This window comes from Vulpes lagopus, chromosome 7 (assembly GCF_018345385.1).
Source record: "Vulpes lagopus strain Blue_001 chromosome 7, ASM1834538v1, whole genome shotgun sequence".
Lineage (NCBI taxonomy): Eukaryota > Metazoa > Chordata > Mammalia > Carnivora > Canidae > Vulpes > Vulpes lagopus.
The window spans coordinates 107,598,938-107,620,492 of record NC_054830.1 but is presented as its reverse complement, the minus strand read 5'-3'; the positions used below and the strand labels follow the sequence as shown (position 1 = coordinate 107,620,492).

At 44.5% G+C, this 21,555-nt stretch overlaps 1 protein-coding gene across 2 annotated transcripts in view; it reads right to left on the bottom strand.

Moving 5' to 3' along the window:
- The window catches only part of SPOCK1 (SPARC (osteonectin), cwcv and kazal like domains proteoglycan 1), a 498,184-nt gene that overhangs the window by 121,257 nt on the left and 355,372 nt on the right, over positions 1 to 21,555 (bottom strand). For both annotated transcript variants that reach the window (XM_041764681.1, XM_041764682.1), the window contains one exon: positions 11,500 to 11,626. In XM_041764681.1, the coding sequence (XP_041620615.1) occupies positions 11,500 to 11,626 (127 nt within the window). The remainder of the gene's footprint in view (positions 1 to 11,499; positions 11,627 to 21,555) is intronic.

Genomic DNA, 21,555 nt, shown 5'->3' with positions numbered 1-21,555 from the left:
TAAATAACTAAAATCTTTAAAAAAAATAAATAAATTGCAACCACATACTCAGGTCACCATTCACACGGTACACCACAGGACAGCTCAACAGTTGCTCACTGACTGATACATGTTTGTGTCTCATACCAGGCATTAAATGTCTGGTGTACCACCCTTGCCCTATAGGAATGAATGCAGGTTCTTTCTTAAAGAGTTTTTTTTGTGGTTTTTGTTTTGTTTTGTTTTGTTTTTACAGGTGATCTTTTTCCAAGCCAGAATCCAGGCTGAAATTTTCACATGTTCTTGCTATCTGGCTTTACCAATAGGTAGATTTTTTTTTTCCTTTTTAAATCAAGCCCATTCTTTAATTCAGGGTAAAACAATTGAAGCTTTGGGATATACGTGTGAAGTTTCACCTCCAATTTCTCACCTTGTAAGAACTGATGGCCTTGTCTCCAGTCTGCGGGTAAGCTGTTGCCCTCTAAATATTCTTTTTTTAAAAAAGAAGATTTTATTTATTTATTCATGAGAGAGAGAGAGAGAGACAGAGGGGGGGGGGGAGAGGAAGGGAGAGAGAGAGAGAGAGGCAGAGACACAGGCAGAGGGAGAAGCAGGCTCCATGCAGGGAGCCTGACGTGGGACTTGATCCTGGGTCTCCAGGATCAGGCTCTGGGCTGAAGGCAGCGCTAAACTGCTGAGCCACCCAGGCTGCCCTAAATATTCTTGATTAGATCAGCTGCGTTCCACCTTCCCATGCCCCAGGGCACCCAGGGCAGTGGTCAGTGTCCACACTGGTTTTCCTTCTCCCCATCTCTCAACCAGGGATTTCCCTTACATCTTACAAACTCAGCTATTTAAGAGGATATTATATTGAGGAGTTCTGTGTCATAGTTTTAAGACTCTCTAGCTCATCAAGCAGCTGTACATACACTTACCTATGAACAATGCCAAGGTGGTGTAATAAATGTGCCAGCAGAAGTATATACCTGGTTCTGATGGAGCTCAGGAGAAAGAAATGGCCTAAATTAACATGAAGGGCTCACAGAGGCTTCACTGAGGAGATGCTTAGGCTGATCCTCAGAGCTGAAATCTCAGGAATATGGTTATTTCCTTTTTGTCAGAGATAGATCATCTTCTCATGTATGTTAAAAGGAAAAAAAGGAAACAAAAACAAACCAATAGAATAAAACAAAACCAACCAACCAACCAACCAAACACCAAGTTGCATCCCCTCTACTTCACCTCTGTCTTGCTTTGCTTGGTGCCAGGGAATTGGGCTGTATGTTGGTGTGCTCACAAGAGGGGCTAGGTGTCTGGTCCAGGGAGATTTCAGCAGGAAATATGGAACATAATGAGAGGTGTAGCAGAGTGTGCTCTCTGCCACCTTTGGGGCATCTCATCCATGCTGATACACAGTCTCATCTTTTGATCTCTTTCATAGGAGAGGAGAAAGCAAATGAACCCTTATCATGTGTTCTATCTGATCAATCTGGTCGGGGTCCCCAGGTTACTATAGCAACCTTTGGGTATATCTCCTTTGGGGAGATGTGGGTTTCAAAGCAATCCTTAGTTCCTCTGGATAAAAACTTGGGAAAGTTTCTCTTTTGGATACAGGGTCTCTCCTGATGCCAAAAGCTGCTGCTCTGAGCACCTTACTGGACAGAACCCAGTATCTCAGGAAAGCCACCCTTACCAGAGGATGAGGCATTTCTGTTCCATGCAATCGTATGTGAACATGCAAAACTACTCCATTTGTTTCAGAAAGGGGAAAAATCCAACAACTAACTTGGGTAAAAGCAAAAGCATTATCAGAGCTATTTCTCTCAATATGCAGTTATGGCATCGATTCATGGTAAATAAACTCTAACCTAGCACATTCTCTCACATGACATATATGGGTACTAACCCAAAGCTTAGATAATGAGATCAGTTTCTATGAGCATTACCCATATCTGTGGCTCAAGTTATCTTGGAATATGTTGTGAAGAAGCCTGATAGAGAGCATACCTACAGGGAAGATTTTGTTTGTTTCTTTTAAAGAAAAATAAAAACGATATGATCATGAACTTAATTAAAATTGTTTTATGATGATTTAATTAGATGTACAGCACTATGCAAATTCACTCTGGCCAGGGACCTTTCTGTCTCCTAAAGTAAGGGTTGCCAAGATCTCCTGGGCTTTGCAATTTTACCTAATCCTTAATTTCATCTCCTGATGGGGTGAAGATGAACATAATTGTGTTCAGGTAATTGCTTTATCAAATAGTTTAATTGTGCATTCAACAGAACTGACAACAAGAAGGTTATTCTTCCTAATGTGTTTTTAACAAAAGTGCTAACTAATTACATGGCATCCTATTCAGGGCATTTGAGAAGAAGAAATGAATACGTATTCTTCCAATCTTGGTTAAATGCGTGTTTGCAGAGAACATAGAAATAAGTAGTAAGATAATTAGCTGAATTGCTTCTTTCTGCTGTAACTGCATAACTAATCTGCATGTTGAAGTAGTCTGTATAAATTCTGCGGATGCATTTTCACCATGGACGGTGTTTGAACATCTGTGCTTCCTGAAAATGTCACAATAACCATTTTACCTGAAAGTTTATCCTCAGGAGCCAAGAAACCTGTGTTATCTTGGCATGTTCCAAGAAGAAATAAATGCTTAATATAAGTAGGACAGATGTGCCACAGGATCAGAAGGAAGTATTACAACATTAGGCCAAATGGTTGAAAAGAATTTTGAATTAAAATAAGGCCGAATCTACTCTATTTTGCATGAACTCTTTCTTTAACAGGATAACTAACATGTCTGGTATAGACTTGGCTTCTATGCCTGTCTGTGCCTATCATTCATAGACACTCAGAATGCCTTAATAACTTCTTACGGGCTCAAGCCAGTGTCATTTAGCTGAAGCTGTTTATGAGGTTACTATATTTGACATTTTAAGAGGTGATTATGTAGTACACTGCTTTTAAAATTTTACCTGATCCAGGGAATAATCTTGCCCTCCTTCTCCAGAAAAAAATATTACCCTTGATCATAGTGAATGGCAGGGAGGAAGAAGGTCAGATGGCCACTGTATTCGACTGAAGGTTGGACATATGATTCAGAAAGATCCAGGTGGAATCCTTCGCTGCTGTTGAAGCACAGACACTGGTACATTTCTTTCGAGTTCCTAGGCTGGGAGGAAATGAATCTGGGGCTGTCAAAATCGCTATTTTCTGCCAAGGGGAGAAAGCCTCTTTGCAGAATGAAGCCAAGCAGAGATAGACAGAGAGACAGAAGGAAACGTAGTGTTGTCAACACTGAATTTCCTCTTCTTTCTCTGAGGTCTGCCTTCCCCAGTATACTTTCTAGCCTTATATGGCAGTAAATCTTCATTTGGGGATTAGGGAGAAAGTGAGTTATGTTTATGTCACTTGAAATCAAAAGCATCCTGATGATACAGCTGGTATTTTACATTACTTTTCAGATGGCTTTGCATTCATCGAAGTAAAGACTGATTGGAGAATAGGACCAGTGTTCGAGGATGTCGGCCCTGCTGCTTCTGAGCTATGCTGCCCTTGGTAAAGTTCCATTGTTTCAATGATCACATCTTTAATTTGAGACTAATCACAGTACTATCTCATAGGTTTGTTGTGGGAATTAGATGGGATAAAAGAGGAAATAAAATACTACGGCACTTAGCACAGGTCACAATTCTTAATACATATTTAGTATAAGTATTTAGTATAAGTGCTATTGTTTTGTTGTTCTTGTCATTATCAAGACTATTTAAAATATTACTAAGCTAGAGACTGATAGGGACCCCTAATATCTGCTCTATCCTTCAATTATATAACTCTCAAATTTTAGCTAGGCACATAGCTGCTCAGAATAAAAACTACATTTCCCAGACTCCCTTGCAACCTTTGAAGCCTTAGGATTGTGTCCAATAGAATGTGAGCAGAAGTGACATTGGTGACTTCTAGATTGTGCCCCCTTCCATTCCTTCTTCTTTCTGGATGGGGCACAGGAGCCACCTTGGACCCAGATGCAGAAGCTCAACAATTTCATTTGCCTGGAAGCAAAATAAGCTGAAAGGATCCTAGTCATGACCAGCATTGGGCTGCTGACCTGTAGAATGTTTGCATGAGAGAGAAATAAGACTTCATCCTATTTTAGACTCTGTTTCATCTGGGTTTTTGTTACAGCAGCCAGAACCTATATCCTAACTAGGACACAATCACTCTTTTATATACCATTCGTACTTGTTTCTTCCAAAAAACCCTGCGAAGGAGAAAAGGGGAGGATAACTAAACTAGAGCAAGAATTCTATTTAAACTAAGAGTCGAAAAAAAAAAAAAAAAAAACTAAGAGTCGAGGGTTTTTGTATCCTGAATTCTGGCTCTCATTCTAAATGATACCTGACTACTGCTGACTGAGGAAAGGAGGGTGAAAATGAACAAGACCTGAGGGGAAAAGGCAAAGTTGGGGCATCTGCCATGGGAGATGTGTCCCCAAATCTCAAACTGTTTAACATATAAAACACAACTGCTTAGAGTTTGTTAGAGCCACTATTTCCCCAATGTTATAAAACCTCTCTTGCCAGCTTTTTCTAAGCAACAGAAAATCAGAATAATGAAACCTACTGCATGACCCCCTTCATCAGACCCTTAGTGTTCACATAGTCCACAGGTACACTACTGCATTCTCCCCCTGCTACCTGACAGTACACGGGGATGGGGTCAGGATTTTTAATGTTTCTTGTCCCTCCCCAGGGCCACCAGATGGACATATCTAATGGCTCCCCTATTTGCCACTGGTCCTCTAATCCTTGGGCCAATACTATCACTGTGTTCCAGTCCCCCGAAGCACAGAATATACAAACGCAAGCCCTTCAGCTTTTGTTTCCCATCATCTGACTTTCTGCTTAGCCAGAAGCAATGAGCCACTTGCAAGTGAAGATAGTTCTCAACCAGCAGGTTCTATGGAGACAGGGCTAACCAAAAATATCCCCCAGAACACTGACACGTTCAGCTCTGTTGCAAAGCAGAGGAGCTGTACCTAAAAGGTTCCCCTGCCTGTCATGGTAACAGAGCCACAAAAACGGGGGGAGATTGGGAAGAGACACCAAGTTTAATGCTATCTTGCAAAGTCTTAAAATCCACATTGTGGATTGCTCTAACCCTCAGAACAGCCTGTGCATGGGAAATGCCGGCCAACAGAGAGAGACTCCATTTGCCAAGAACTTCAAACATGACCTTTACTTGGTAGCAATTGTTGGAAACTATTAAGATGACTCTGAAAATAATATAATCTGCGGTGACAATATGTTGAAAGAAATGCCAACCCTGTAAAGCAAGCTCTCTCTCTCCCCCTCCCTCATGTGTGCACACTCAAAACAGAAGAGAAACATTTTCCTCCACAGCAATTCTTAACTCTGCATCTCTCTTCTGCGTCTAGACATAAATGAGCCATTTGCTAATTGTTTAACAGTGATTAAGGAAGTAAACGTTCTGGGGAGGAGGGTTGACAGCAGAAGGGTGTTCGCCTGCTTGTTTTCCAATTACCAACAGCCACATCAGCGGGAGAACGGAGCTGACTCTCAGGAGCTCCCAGCTTCATTTGGGGAGCCCTCTCCTTGAGGTCAGGCCAAGCACTGGTGGCTTCTGACTAGGAAATGAGCAATCCTAGCACAGACATCTGAGCTTTGGTCAAGTGGGTCCAGATTGAGGGGATTCAATGAAGTCCTCGTGAAAGAGGAATTTCCACCCCAAACAGGATGTGGAGCAGTAGGGCTCTCCTCCCTTCCAAGCTGGGGACCCCAGAGCCACTCCACCTCCCAAAAAAGCTCTCTCCTCCAAAGGAAAGAAAGTTGAGCTTGTCTACTCAAAGCACAGGCTGCCAAACTGTGGTCGGCCATGGCTATGTCCCTCTGCACACAGGCAAAATGAAAAGCTGGCAGCCAGGACCCCAATAAGCTTTCATCCTTCCATGGGATGACTGGAGAGGAAGCAATGGGGCTCACAAATGAGGGGTTCCCAGCTGGCCCAGGCTGAGGCCAAAGAGGTATTGGCAGGAGGATCTTCAAGTCCTACCAGGACTAAGATGGTGAAGAAGTACTTTTGCTAAGCTCAGTGCTGAGATGATTTTCTTTATTTGAAATTCACAATCACCAAGACCAGCTCCAACTTCCTGAACGCCTCTAGATGTTCTAGAGTCTAGAGACTGTTTTCTGCCCATCTCTGTACCAAATACAAATGTCGAGACCTCATGCCTACCAGAAGGCCCCTCAGAGCTACTCTGCTTCTAGTCCTGCCCCTGACCATTCCCACACTTCAGCCAGTGTAAGTGACTCTGAAACCAGAAACTCTCAAAAGGATCCCCAGCCCTGTGAGGGCAAAGTCCAGCCCCTCACATGGCCATCGAGGCTGGGAAGAAATGACCCCTGATTGCTTTTGAGCCTCATTTCTGTAGCTAAAACCCTGTCCCTAGTCCTCATGTGGTCAGTCATCCTAACACTGTCACCAGCTCCTCCAGGGGCCATGCTGTCTTTTATCTATTTCTTCAACCACCCTCTCCCATCTGTTGGATGAGCTTCCCTCTATGCCACTCTTGCTCTGGCTGATTCCTTACAGCCTTAAAGTCTCAATAGAACTACCATTTTCCCTCTGAAGACCGTTCACACCTCCTAACTGGTGGAGGTGGTCCTGCTCAGTGTCCTACAGTACCCAGAATGTCCCTTATCTGAACATCTTCTCTAATAAAGGAGACTGCTTTTCAATTTGCCCACCTATAAGTTCCATGAAAACTAAGGCTTTCCTTGCTTTGTCCTTTACCACAACACAGGAATTAGGACAATGCATAACACATGGTAAGAAAGAATAAATGTTCACCAAGCTTCCAGACTACTTCAGTTTTTCTGGCCAGGAGAACATGACATCAAGGATCATTAATGACTAGGGGGATGCTAACTATCTCCAACCTAAGTCCAAGGGCCTACTTAGAGCCTTAATTTAGCTGTAGGCCTGGCCTTCAATTTATCTATCCACCCCCTTGCTGGTTTTCAACTCCTTCTCTTTTATGGGTATGGAGTCTGAATAAACATTTACTGCCATGTAACGTATCCCTTCGTATCAAGACTTTGTGCATTCTTGTTCCTTTATCTCTGATCCTGGAGGAGTCATGAAACTCTGAGTGGTGTCCCTGATGCTAGGACACTGAAACCATAAATCTAACCACAACTCCAACTCCAACCCTAACCCCAACCCTAACCCCAACTCCAACCCCAATCTGAACTCTAACCCCAACCCCAACCCTAACCCCAACACCAACCCCACCCATAACCCCAATTCCAACCCTAACCCCCCCAAATCCAATCTCAGTCCTAACTCTAATCCCAACCCTTACCCTAGCCCTAACCCTAACACTAACCCCACAGAAAGGGGCTCCTAAGCACATTCCTCCAGTTCTAGGATGGTCTGACTTCTGGGTGTAGAAGCAGAAGTAAAGTTCATGTGATGTCACCTGAAGATAAATACCCAGGAACCAGGACAGAGCTGATGTGCAAGCTCTTTCTTCTTCCTATTCCTAACAGTGTGCCCTATAGCCTTCAGATCCAACCATGAAAGCGCAACACTTCCCGTGCAGTACTGTGATCATTTATTAAGGGGTGTAGTTTTCCCTGATGATGATGATGGGGACCAATGCTACAATATATTTTGCCCACGTTAATTTTTGTGAATTTGACTTATGGTATCAAATCCCTCCTGTGAAACATGTTTCATGGTCTCATCTGTCCTTTGTTTCCTGACCCCAGTGGCCATAACTCCAGGGGATGGAGTCCATTAATAGCGCATTCACTCTTATTAACTGACCATCTATCTACTCATGGTCCTCCCAACAGCTTTGTCTGTAAGACTAAAATGTCCTCTTAAACCTCCATAAAAAGGTGGCCGTGTATTTGGGGGTAAGAATTCAAACACTTCCAGGGGTAAACCAGACCAGACTGAAGTATTCCACATGGAAGGAAGTCTTACTGAATGCCACTGGGGCTTAGAACTTTCCTCAGGTTCTGAGGCCTTAAAGCAGTCAACACACAGCTATTGACCATTATTTGATTCATTTCCTCAGGACAAAGAAAATGCCAACTCTAGAAGTTCAGACAAGGTAGAAAACTATTGGTCTACTACCAGAGACCAATACCCACATTTTCCTCTGCAGTGCTACCCCTCCCTGACTCCTTCCTTTTGTTTTAACTTTAAATGGGAGCAGCTGATTATAGACATGGAGACAGGAAACCTTAGGTTTCAAACTCCATCACTGTCTGTGGCTCTATGGACCTCAGTATGCCGCATATGGAGAATGGGGAAAAGGATACTACAGCTCCTAATAAGAATACTTTAGGTCTCTTCATTTGCTTCCAGAAAAGACAGCTGAGCTGATCTGGGAAACTGAGGACTCTGTTTCAGCTAGTGCTGGAATTCAAGGAAACTAGAGCAACAACATGTTGTGGCCAATGAAGGCTTTGCGGGCACAGCAGTATCTGGAAGTCACACTTCTTAGAAGAATCAGGAGTCATTGCAAAAGACTCTTCCAAATCCTGATCCTGCCTTTCAGATAAGCTATTTATCAGTACTGGTGAGCAGGCAACCTTCTCTAACAAAAAGCCAAATTTCTTGCCCAGACTGCATGGGGGGCCATGCCCAGCAAGCATTTTCTAAGACATTCCCTGGGCAACTGACAGCACTTCAAACCATGGCTGATGGGTTACTCCTTGCAGCTCAGAAGTCAAGGGGAGCTGGCATTTGAGGCTCTTTTTGTGAATGAGGGGCGGAGGCGAGAGGGCAGGTATTGCTGGTTTGATATGCAACCCACCACTTACCCCAACAGCCCTGATCACCCACTGACATTTCATGGCCCGTCTTCAATCCCAGGCTTGAGGATCAGACCGTTTGCTCCAGAGCTGGAAGGAATAATTTGAAGAGCCAGACTGGGTCTTCATAAGGAGAGAATCACTGCAAGGAGCCTCTGACTCTCTGCCTCCCACCAGGGTGGGTGTTTAGCGAAGCGACTCAGCCCAGGTTGGGGACACAGCTTATTTTTCTCAATCACTGCGCTCTCTGCAATCCATTCACTCCAGTCCCAGATGGGTTACTCATTCCCTCTCATCCAGAGTCCTTGGAGGCTCCCCTCTTGTCCATGAAACTCACAGAACACCCACTATGTACTCCATCTCATGCCTGTTGAAGGTGGTGACAGGCACTACCTCTGTCTCTAGGGCCTCCCATCCTTAAGGCAGACACAGAAAAGAAGGCAGTTATAGTAACGGGTGTCCCCCAAGCCAAGCATTGCCCGATGATGTGCTCACCTTCCAGCTTTGGCTTTAGGTCTCCTCTTAGACTGTTCTCTCACCTTCCCTCTCCCCCCACTTCACAATGTGGCAGCCACACGGGTATCCTCTTCTTCACACACACCATCCTGCCTTAGAGCCTTGGCTCACACTATTTTCTCTGTCTAGAACATTCTGCCCTCTAATCTCCATTTAAAAGACACCTCCTCAGAAAGGTCTTCCCTTAGTATCCCCTATAAAACATCCTCTCTCTCTCTCTCTCTTTCTCTCTCTCTCAGCCCCATTGTAACACTTGCCAAATTTTGAAATTATATATTTGTTTGGTTATTTATTTCTGTCTCCCCTACCACACTGCAACCTACAATTGAACTGGAATGGTGTCTGTCCTATTCCCCATTGTCATGCTCTGCACAGGCCCTAGAAAAACTAGAAGGGTTCAAAAACTATGTGCTACCCAGTAAAGGAAGAAGCTTTTGTATAAGGACTGACAATGGAGTAGGAAGGCAACAGACTCTGGAAAGCTCTGTTAGTAATGAGAAAAGGTCTGGGTTTAGTTTTAGCAGGAAGAAGAAAGACACCCAGGCATTTTAACAGGGGGAGACACACAAACAGACCTTTATTACAGAATCCTCCCTACCTCTTCTGTCATTTGGAAATGGCCTTTGGGAGCAGAGGAAGGGCAGATGGCAGGTGAAGAGATCTAGGAGGAGAGGTCTATAAAAACCAACATCCTCACTACTTAGTGTAGTCTGTTGAGCAGCAGCATGGATGCCACCCAGGAACTTGTTAGAAATACAGGATCTCAGGCCCCATGCGAGGCCTGCTATATCACAACGAGTATTTTAGCAGAATCTCCAGGTGACTGTTCACATCCCTGGAAGTCGGGCTTTATTGGGAGACAATGCTGGCTACATCTGCCTTTGGGGAATGGGGGACAGAACAAATGCATCAGTGCCCCCGAAGAATCCCCAGCTCCAGATGCATGCAAGGGGGCAGAAGCAAGCCCTGTTACTACAAACTATCTCAAATGGATTCCACCACGGGCCAGGGACAGTAGGGTAAAGGGTCAGGGGTGGGTATGCAGAGCCGAGCTGGGCTATTTAACCAAGATGTACTGGCTGTGACCCCTGGCAGAGAAGCTGCAATTCCTAGGTAAGGTCTGACATTGAGGATGTAAGGATTTCTGATTCTAGCTAATGAAGATATGTGAATTCTTTTATTTCCATTCTAAGTTTCCCCAGTACCTGGCACAGAGTTTGATACCTAAGAAAGGCTCAGATGATACGTGTTGAAAGAACAAATGGTCAAAGAGTGATCATGATACTGACATCATAACACAGATCACATGGGCCTGGGTAGAAGCTAGACATACTTTTTGCCTCCCTGTTTTGTTGGACATATCCCCTTTAGTTAGAAAAATGTGAAAATTTGAAAGGATACAACTCTGCTTCCAGTGAACAAACATATATCACCTGTGCGACAGAGGATCTACGGGAAAGTATGGCACAGTCTCAAAATAACCCAAAGAAGCCTCTGAGGACAGCAGGTACTAAGGGCTCTCCCAGGCTTGTGGGGTCTCCATGGTGTAAAGGGTGGGATGGTGAGGGGCTCACAGGAACACAAGCTGTCACCTGGGTGCAGAGAGAGGGAGGGACCAAGACGGGGCCCAGTAGAAAAGCCCAAGTACCACATGGTAGGGGGACCACAAGTGGCCAGGGTATTGCTGACAGCACCTGTCTTTAGCCCCAGAACCTACCCACAAATGAGGCTCCCAGAAACAACAGGAAGACAGAGAGCAAGCACTGCAGCTTGAGCTGTAGCACATAGGCAATCACATCTTACAGCAAACTCCAGAGACACCCACTGGCTGAGCTATATGACTTATATCTTTGGAACAGCTTGCTACCTGGCCTTCTCCATGAAGCCTGCCTGGATTGACTTCAGGATCACATGCCACTCTCAGAACCACCCTTTTCTCATAGTACTTGATCCCTCTAGTTACATGGGAAGTGACATTTTTATCCTGTCTCTTTGGCTAGAGAATCCATTCATGTGGCAGTCTCTTGAGGTCAAGGCCCAGAGCCCACCAAGATTCACAGACCCCAGTTTTGGTACAGAGACTTGTCAGAACAAGAAGCCATGGGATATTCTCAATGACAAGATAAAAGAACAGAGATGACTGACCTTGGAAGTATAGGTGTGGCCATCAGAGCCGCAGACCATGGCTGACTGCGCCGCGGGGCAGGGCTTGCACTTCACCAGGTTCGAAGGGCCAACCCAGTGTTTGTAGGCCACATTCCCCTTCTTTTGCCTGAGGATGGACAAAGAGAGGTTAGGTTCTCCAAAGCTCTGGTCCTCAAGGGTGTCCCCCTGCAAGTTGCCTGGACAAAAGCCCAATAAATAAACCAAAAGGCTGGTCCCACAGCCGGGAGCACCCTGGAGAACTCTGGGAGTGTTCCCATTGTGCTAACAAGCTGATGGGGACAAGCGCATCTGTTCCTAAAGCCCTGGTCCAACCCACCAGGTGAGCCAAGGACAAAATGACCATTAGAAATAATGAAAAACGTGACTTGATGACATGAAAAAACATTCACAACACATTAAAAGAAACAAGGAGGGAGTGGCTCCATCAGCTCGCAAGCCCCCGGGACAGGCTGCAGCCTGAGCTCACAGCCCTCCTAGGGGGCTGCCCCACAGACTCAGAAAGCAGTCTGGACAGAAACGCATCTCCAAACAACCCATTGGCATCATCACAGCTGTGGCAAATGATCTCTGGATACATTTTGAAGCCCTTTCGGTCTAGCCTCCAAATGGCCATTCTACAGAGGCCCTGGCATGACATCACTTGCAATGGCTGAAATCATCAGAACTCTACTCTTCTGCTCAGCTCCAGTTTCTCCCATCCTAACCTGCGTCATCATGATAAATGATGCTGTTAGGGTGGCTTACGGCCATGGAAGGAACCCTACCCCCGAATCATAAGCCACTGCAGTGACAGCGCCCTTCTCCTGGGGTCCAGATGCTCTCCGCACAAAGCACGGGGAGGGATTCTCATGGCCCCATGGCCAGCTGCAGCGGGAGGATGAGCATCTCTGGACAGCCCATCCACCAAGTAATCACAGTTGCCCTGCAAGTTTTTTTCATGGCGGTGCTACCTGGAGGTTAACCTCTGGGTTCTGGAATCAGAAGACAAGTGCCAATCTCAGCTCTGCCACTTAGTCACTGTGTGATCTTGGCAGAATATGTAATAACCCCAGAACTCTAAGTAAGCCTCAGTTTCCTCATCTGTAAAATGGAGAGAAATAGACCTACTTCAAGTCAGTGGCATGAGACTGAATTAGCTGATGCACATACTCGGTATAATGCTTAAAAAGCAGAAAGCCATAAAAATATCAGCTGTCACTAGAATTCTTATTTGCCCCAACAACAGATTGGGGTAGAGAGGAGGAAATTACCACCGCCAGAGAAACGTGCCTTCATTCCTAGGCCCGAGACTTGGAATGGTATTTAACTCTCCAGAAGAACGCGTGTGGCCACACAAGGAAAGCATTTCCACTCCATATGAATTTGGGTTTGGAGTTTGAGGTAACCCACTTTCTTCCAAATGAAGGAAAGTAATGTAGGATGAGCACCTCCCCCCAATCTGGTTCTTATCCTACCTCAAACCTTCCCTCATCATTTGGGGGAGGCAGTCAAAGGAGGAATGACTCTTCAGGAAACTACCTTTGAGACTGACCATGTATCCACAGCCTAACCCTTGGGGCCACCAGGGGAGCCCAAGCTGGCAGGGCCACAGGGCTTGGCCTGTCTGAACAATGAACTGAAAAAGGAGGTCCTACAAGGATGCTATAAGATCACCTACTCCAGAAGTGAAACCCAAGTTGGCTAAGAGCCAACACTTGGTGGCTAGGCCTATGATGACATTCACACAGCTGCACAGTGGCCAAGGAGAAGCTCTCTTCTTCAGCCTCTATCAGCCCCGCCTACATTACTAACTTGAAATTTCTTCGGGGGCATCTACATGTTTGTCAGGGATAGTTCTCTCTGACTCCCTGCTTCCATAGCAGCTATCCACCTGACCCTGGCCCTCTCTGTCTGGAATAAAAACATCTGCATTCCTAAATCACACAGGCATGAGGCTTTCCATTATTCTTTGCCAAACATAGTTTACTCACTCAAAGTCTGTTTGGGACTAGAGGAAAAGGAAGGATGGGTGATGGGACTCCACGCAGGCTGTCAGCACAGGGTGAATCTGAGAGTCCATGATTCCTTCAGCAGAACATCGCACATTTATCATCATTCACACAGCAGACTGCCTGACACTGATGATGAATCAACAAATACAGGGAGCAGTTCTGGCATCTGGCAACCCCTCTCCTGGGTCAGTCTCCAGCGTGCATGGCCAATGCTGAAGCAATTCTTGTTATGAGTTCCCAGAAAGGGGCTATAAAGTCCAAAGAGTGGCAGCTCTGCTGGGGCAGACATAACCATGTTCAAGGATGCACCAGAGGAGAGAAGGAGATGAACCAAAGGGAGAGGAGGGAACAGGGAATCCCGAGCCAATGGCTTTGAGGAAGAAATGAAATCACCATGAACTACTAGTTAGGGATAGGTCATCCCTGCCCCTGGGCCTGAACTTGACTATTAAACTAAGTTCATTATGGGGACACAAAGAGATGAGGCTGACTGGTATATACTAGCAGATTGGGTGCATCATGGAGGCTCCCTAGATCCCTGTGGTGAGTTTCTATGTGCTGACCATCGCAATGGGCACTCAGAGGTTCATCACAAAAATCACAGACTGTCAGAACAAGAAAATACCTTAAAACAAATCCATTCCAACAGCTCTATTTCATATAGGATGAATCAGACACAAATGGGAAGGTAGTTGGCCAGTGGTACACAGAAATATAGCAAATCTACCTCTCATGTATTTGTCCAAATGAAGTTATCCTGGAAACAACTACACTGCTTTGGGACCACTTTATTCCCTATTTTGGCATCTGTATTTTCAACATCAGGACTCAATTTTATACATAAAGCTCCTCTGAAACATTGTCCCTGGCTCCACAGCTACAAAGAGGTAAGCTGAACATACCCCATGTCTTGTGGAAGGGAAGCACCATGTCTTACCTCTCATAGTATGCCTTGGGGACTAGAGGTAAAATGGCCAACCCAATATAAATTTTCACATTTCCAGTAGAACAAGCACACCTGTTATATTGGAGCAGACTCAGATGTCCGTTATCTTACTAGGACTCTAGTGGGCATGGCACACAAACCTACAGTCTCTGTCCGGAGACCATATTCTATAAAATTATGTACAAATGTATGTGAACTCAAGGAGGCATAACTTCCCTGGCTACATAAATTTCAATATCCACAATTCAGTCCAAACCCTAAAAATTAACCAACACAGTCAAGGCAAGGGACCAAGTTTTCTGACTATAAGGTATTTCACTTTTTAAGTCAAGAATGAAATCCTATGAAGGTATCTTGATGGAACTGCTATACTCAATGTCCAGACATTCATCATCTGGGGTGACACAAGCAATTTAATCTGGGAAGCAGGTCCTGCCAGCCTTTCAGTTGGCCACAAAGTCCTAATTCCACCCTGACCTGGCTGGTGCTACGGGCAATCATACCTCCTACCCTGCTGACAGTACGGCAAAGAAAATCCCAACCCAGCAGCACCCCACTAGGGAGAGAAGACAGATAACTGGCAGGCCACAAGAATTTCCTTTTTCTCTTGTGCTTAACTGCTTATTCTCAGTATTTTTTTTAAGTTTACCAAAATTTCCAGCATTTATGTTTTTGAAGAAGAGTGATGATTCTTCAGTACAAATCTGATGATGTGATTTCCATACTTAAAACCTCCGTCTTTTTGCTACCTCCTAGACCATAGGCTGAATTCCTACTAGTTTTAGTGTTAAACTGACTGACCTACCTTTACAGATCAGTGTTTGCTTTGTTCCTCCTTCGAGACACACACACACACACTGACCACAACCACCAAGTATTTTTGCTCCAGCCAACTTCTGCTGTTTCCCAGAGCCCACTAACAATCTTTGTGCACCTGTGCCACCATGTGGACTTTTCCTCACTCTGACACATCTTCATTCCCACTCACATTTTTCCCCTCCATCTTTTCTGCTTCATAAGGAAGGCTTCCTTCAAGGCCCAGTTCAATAATTCCTCCTCCTGGAAGCCTCCTGGGGCCCCTCCACAAGCAGTCAGGCTGCTTGCCCATGCCATCATGGTCCTGGCAATCACTTCTAGTCATGCTCTGGACTGTTTTTCCAATGAGAATCTTGCATCAACTTTGATCAAATTCTAAGTGGCTATGATTATTCCAACAGGACATGGGGCATACTCAGGCTAAGAGCCTTGGAGCCCATCCTGGATACCTCTTCTTCCTGCCCTCACCACTTTTCCCCATCCCTCAGTCCTAGTGATCCAACTCCAGCTAGCCACATGAGCCTCTTACATGTTTCTTGCATGTGCCATGCAAATTTAAGTCTCTACGACTGAGCAAACACTTTCTGCCTGACTAGCAAATGTCTGTCCCTCATCCAAGCTTCAAATCAACTGCTTTTCATGAAGCCTCTCCTGAACCTGTGAGCCTGATCTCAAGGAGAACTGATCATGACAGTATTTGTTCCAGCATTACACCTTGTTCAGACCCAGCTGTGACATCCACTGTTACATAAAGCAGTCCTTTTTGAGTCTATCTTCCTCAATGAACTGTGCACACCTCAAGGGAAATGACTGGGTCTTACCATTTTTGTGTGCCTGGGGCTTGGAAACATAGTCAACTCTCAACGTATGAGTTTGTTCAGTGAAAAAAGTAACTCTATTAATCTAGACCTTTAGAACTTTCTCCCTTTATCTCTGGAAATTACTAGCACTAAACAGACAATAACATATCATGTGATTTTAAGCAACAAGAACTCAAGAGACCCAAAAATCCTGAGTCAAACTTGAAAAAACAACAATTAGCAAAAATTTCTAAAGACAACTGAGAAGTGTGGAGGGAATTCTCCTCTGCATCTCAGGGCCTAAAGGATCCTCCTATTCCAGAGGTTGAACCACTTCCCAAGCTGGCTAAGGACCTCTGATGGGAGTGGTTCTAAATTCCTAGCAGATATCAATTTTTAGGTTTAGGAATGAGAAATCACAATTCTCAGGAATCCTCAAGAACTGCTGAAATAGTAAGTTTCTCTATATTCTTCACAATATTTACATGTTTTTTAAACTAAAAGTAAATATTAGGCTTAGTATTATTTATAAAGAAATCTAGCCTGAAGTGAAAGTCCAAACAATGGAAATTGTCAGGAAACATTATTGAGTAGTATTCAAATGATGGGACCTCTGGATTTTCTAGCAAGTTAACAGCACAACACAGAATCACATGTTAATAGTTTCAATCTTAAGACTTATGTCTTCCAAAATGATTCTTTGGAACACCACTCAGAGGATTTCTCTTAAGTGTATGTAAATAAACTTATTAGTGTTCATATTATTTACAAGAGCAACTCACACTCTTACAAGAGGGCAGCAGCTACAAGCAAGACTGGCCAGATTGTGACCATTCTTTCCAACATGTTCTGTCCTAGTTCCTGGAAAAATTAACCTTAACCCTCAAGTCCAAGAATTTCTTGCTCTTGCTTCCCACTGGATCCTGTTGCTCCTCACTCAAATGTCCCTACCCTCACCAATCAAGGCAAGTCCCATCTCCTGCCAATTCTCCACAATTGACACCAAGGAGATCTTTGATGACATCAGTTGCAATCCAGCATTTCACTTGGCCATGGCCAGAGTAGGACCATAGCCAAGGCTTAAGGCAAAATAATGGCAGGACAGACACATTTGGAATAATTTTTTAGGTGGTAGATATGCAAATATACATTTCCTCACATCCATCCTGCACAATGAAATTCAATAGTTTGTGTCCAAAAAATTTCAAGGATATACTGGGGGTGGGGGTTGCTAACAGCATATGTAGGATGGTTGACATTTTTTTTTTCTCTTGGTTATTGAAGAAGGGTCCTTCATGGTATAATACCCTGGTATTCTCACAGGTTTGCATAACTTTAAATAAAATTGCTTTACTCTGTGTGAACAGATGGTCAAAGAGTGAAGCGATTCTAGATCTTAAGTCACAGTAGCAGGACTTTAATAGTTTGGTGTGACTATCACCTGCCAGTCTAAGTGCCCTGAATACATCTCCCTGACTCCTCATGCACCAGGACCCTCTGACAGTAGATGTTATCATTAGCCCCTTTTTACAAAGGGGAGAAACGTGAGACTTACGAAACAGCCAGCCACACTCTCAGGACCTTTCCTTCTGTTCTGTGTTTATTCTCTCATCAGCTCTCTAAAGCAGACCTGTCAGCACAGAGCCATGGAGAACCCCACCCAAGAAGGGTCCCTTTCCAGTAATCCCAGTGTTTGTTTGCTGGCAGCCAGCATCACAAGCATTTTATTGTCTTGTTAATATCAAACTGCCCATTCAAAAATAAGTTTGAATTTGTTTGCAAAATCAGAACTAATTGCTTCTAAAACAAGGATGGAAGATACTCAGATAGCTGACGTGGTGGCTATTTTGAACCAGAGACAAAATAATGATGTTAATTGAAATGAAAAACATGTTAACTACTGAAATAATCTGTCATGTAAAATGATGCTATAATTCCTCTGTTGTTAGGGTTATTTGAGTCATTATACAAAGTCATAAAATTATACAGGACGAGCATAATGGCCTGTGTCATTTACAAAAGCTGCTTTGATGACAGAAACGGGCTCTCATGTCAGACACTCTCCATCCTGGTATCCATGGGCTCATGAGTCTCCATCCTCTTCCAAAAGAAGAAGATTACAGACACAAGATCCTGTCCCAAGAGAGTCCAATTTTCCTAATGTACAGATATCCATCAAAGAACAAGAGGAAGAGTTCTCAGTATTCATGGACTAAAACTACGGTGTGCCTAGGAATGTCCCAAGTGCCACTGGGCACCCATGTGGTACAAAGACATGCTGCTTACAGATGCCTGAAATTTAAATGGCAGATACATAACAGCAGCTATGGCATTTAGTGAGGACTTACTGTCCCCCTGATACTATTACTACCACCAACAGTAACTGACATGTTTTAAGCTTTAAGTTTCAGGTATTGCTTTAAGCCCTTTATGCAGTACTGTGTCTCATTTACCCCTTCCAACATCCCCAAGAGGGAGAAAAGATATGGTGAACATGGGAAGCTGTGCTGGGGAGTAAGTTGGGGAGGCTTCAGGAGCAGAACAGACCTGCAGAGACAGGAAGGACCACACTCACATGGTGGGTCCCAGTCCTCAGGGTGAAGCACCGACTGATCCACTGATTCAAGCTGGCAAATCAACCACAGGAAAGTCAGCATCTCTGTGTGGCTTTCCTCCATCTGACTCGACCCAGGTAAGGTCAGTGAGGCTCATAACATATTCCAAGTCAAGGATCAAATACCTTAGTAGAGACAGATGTCCTGGAATGAGGAAAAAGCCCTTGGTTCATGGGCATGCTTCCAGACCATCAACAAAAAGACTTCTCAATCACCTTCAAACCCATAGGAAAAGTGCCTATTTTACAGTTTTAGAGTAGAATCAGGGCCACCAAAAAAATTATATGCCTGGTATGCAGGCAATTCCAAAAGCAGGAACATCTTTCCAGATGTATGTCAATGTCAACTCGAGTCTCCCTGACCTGCCTGTCACCTGAGCTGTGTCATGGCCGAGGCAGCTAGGGATGCCTCTACTTTTCATAGATGAGAAGATTCAATAGCCAGATGAGAGTTTCCAAAAACACTGGACGTGACCATGGAAATGAACTCAAAGTGGTGATGAAAGCACACTCTGTCAGTGAGAGAGGCCTGAGGGTATGAGAAAGGGAATTTCTGCTTTGTGACTCTGGATGGCTAATGTCTAACTCAATGACAATAATGTGCTGCTTTTGTCTCATTTGTTCCAAATCTAAAACATGAAATGCATTTTCAGAATTTCTAAGGAATTGCATGCTGCCAAACCCACACCTGAGGGGTCCCCCAGGTCTCTGGTCATATTTGCAGAAGCTAGGGTGGTTGGAATGGAATAAAGTTCTCCTCAGTGCAGGAAGGAGGGCTGGGAATAAAGGGGCTTAGCTTACCCAAATAAAGGTGATGCAGTCTCAAATATTTCAGTGAAGATTAAGGGGTCTGATCACTGTATCTGAACTAAATTCCCAAATTATTTTGAGGGTTTAAGCAGAGCTAGAATTCTAACACAGTCTTTGCTGTTTCAATAAATACTTAATAAATAACTGCTATGTGCCAGAAATTGGGCCCAGAACTCAAAGATGATGCTAACGTTGTAACTAATAGACTTCTAACACACGTTCCATGTCACCACTATGGTCCTATTTAATTACTCTGAATGCCTGGACTGATGTGAGGGAGGTGTTACCTGAACTCCTTTACTCATATACCTTGATACAGTAAAGATTCTCACAGACTGCTACCTCATCCAGGAAAATCTCTACGTCCCATGAAATTATGCCATCTGTTTCAGAAACTCACCCCTCCCAGCCCTTCTACATTTATGAGGGTCAGAAGCCACGTGTGTGGCCAAAAGGGCAGGAAGAAAAAGAATGTGCCAAAAGACAAATGCAGATCTCTCATCTTTCTCACATTTCTCAACATTATGTGAAGTCGAGGTTTCCTTATACTTGGAACTTAATATATATGTCCAGGGATCCTCATCAAACCTACTTTTAGCCTAGACTCTGCTCTGAGTGTTTCCTGACCGGATCAGGAAGATTAGCGGGTTGATGTGATGATGGAAATTCCACTAATGGGTTGGAGACTCTGGTCTGCAGTCATCTCCCATTAAGAGAGTGACAGAGCATGGCCAGGGGCACCAAAGGGCGCTGGGAGGCACTGATGGTAGGGTTTTAATTCAGAGTTCAGCTCAGGGAATGAACATGGCCTACAAGCAATGACAGCCCGCATGCGTAACGTAAGTAAATGTGAGTGAACAGTTGAGCCTTCTTTATTCCCATAGCAAAGTGGAGAGTGGTGTATTCAGTTTTAAAAATCCATTTTCCCTAAAAGGGGGCAGAAAAGAAATTGTGACTATTACCCGCTGACCTTCAGCATCCCTGTTTGATTTGTTTTACTGTTCTTGATGTGCTGGCCCAATAAAGAGAGGTCCTGTTCCAGCCCTGAGATCTTAGTGGAAATCGTTAGCAATGGACACGCTAATTGGGAAAAATCAAACGATGCACAAGAAAGCCCAAGGCCGAGAATTTCATTTGGCTTCCCTCCTTGAGCATTCAGAATCCTGACTCTTTGCAGAAGGGGCCCAAAGAACTGAGGGTTCTGCTAACACAGCTTCCAGCTAGTTGTTTTAAAGCTCAGGTGTGCCCACAAGGGCGTGTGCAAGTGCACATAATTCCACCGTCAGCTCTGCTGCTATCATCTTAGAAAATATTTGCTTGCATTCCTGGGGGTGGGGGACAATTCTTATGAGCTTGTGTATGAGGGAAAGAACACCCACATGTGTATGATCTACCTTGGGAAGAACAAGCTAGCAAGATGAAGCAGAAATAGGGAGACAGCATGATCAGGGACACTGCTATTTGCAAGACAGGCCCAGAGACAGACAGGAAGCTGACAGGCACATGGCATTTGAGAAGATTAGCATCATCACCCACACCATCTCCACACCATCAATAGCTGGCCATTCCCCTAAAGCTCTGGACGAGGTAGAAGCAGCCCCATCAGTACTATCATTTTGCCCCTGATCTGAAGGCTTTCTTTACATTGTCATATGAAAGAAGCAGAGCCCTGACAAGGCTCTGTGGCCCTCACCAGCAGAGAATTTTCTGGATAGGTGGCCAGGAACTAAGGCTAACTCCATTGGCCTGGGACTTCCCTCACACTGACCTTCCCCTACCACTATCTTCCCTCCCTTTCGCAAGTGTCCACTCACATGCCACCTCCCTCTGAGGCTCTCTCAGACACCCTATGCCTTCTTCTGAGCACGTGAGGTCCTATGTTCCAAGTCCCTTGGATGTGCCCTCCAGCCCTTTATCACAAGTCACTCTGAGATAACCTCAGTCAGGTTCCCAGCTGTTCCCACGTGATACTACAGAATGTGCTGGCACAGGGAGTGATAAATGTGCAAGTCCAGTGCTGTTCCACAGTAGACCCTGGACTAACGCGCAGGAGTTACC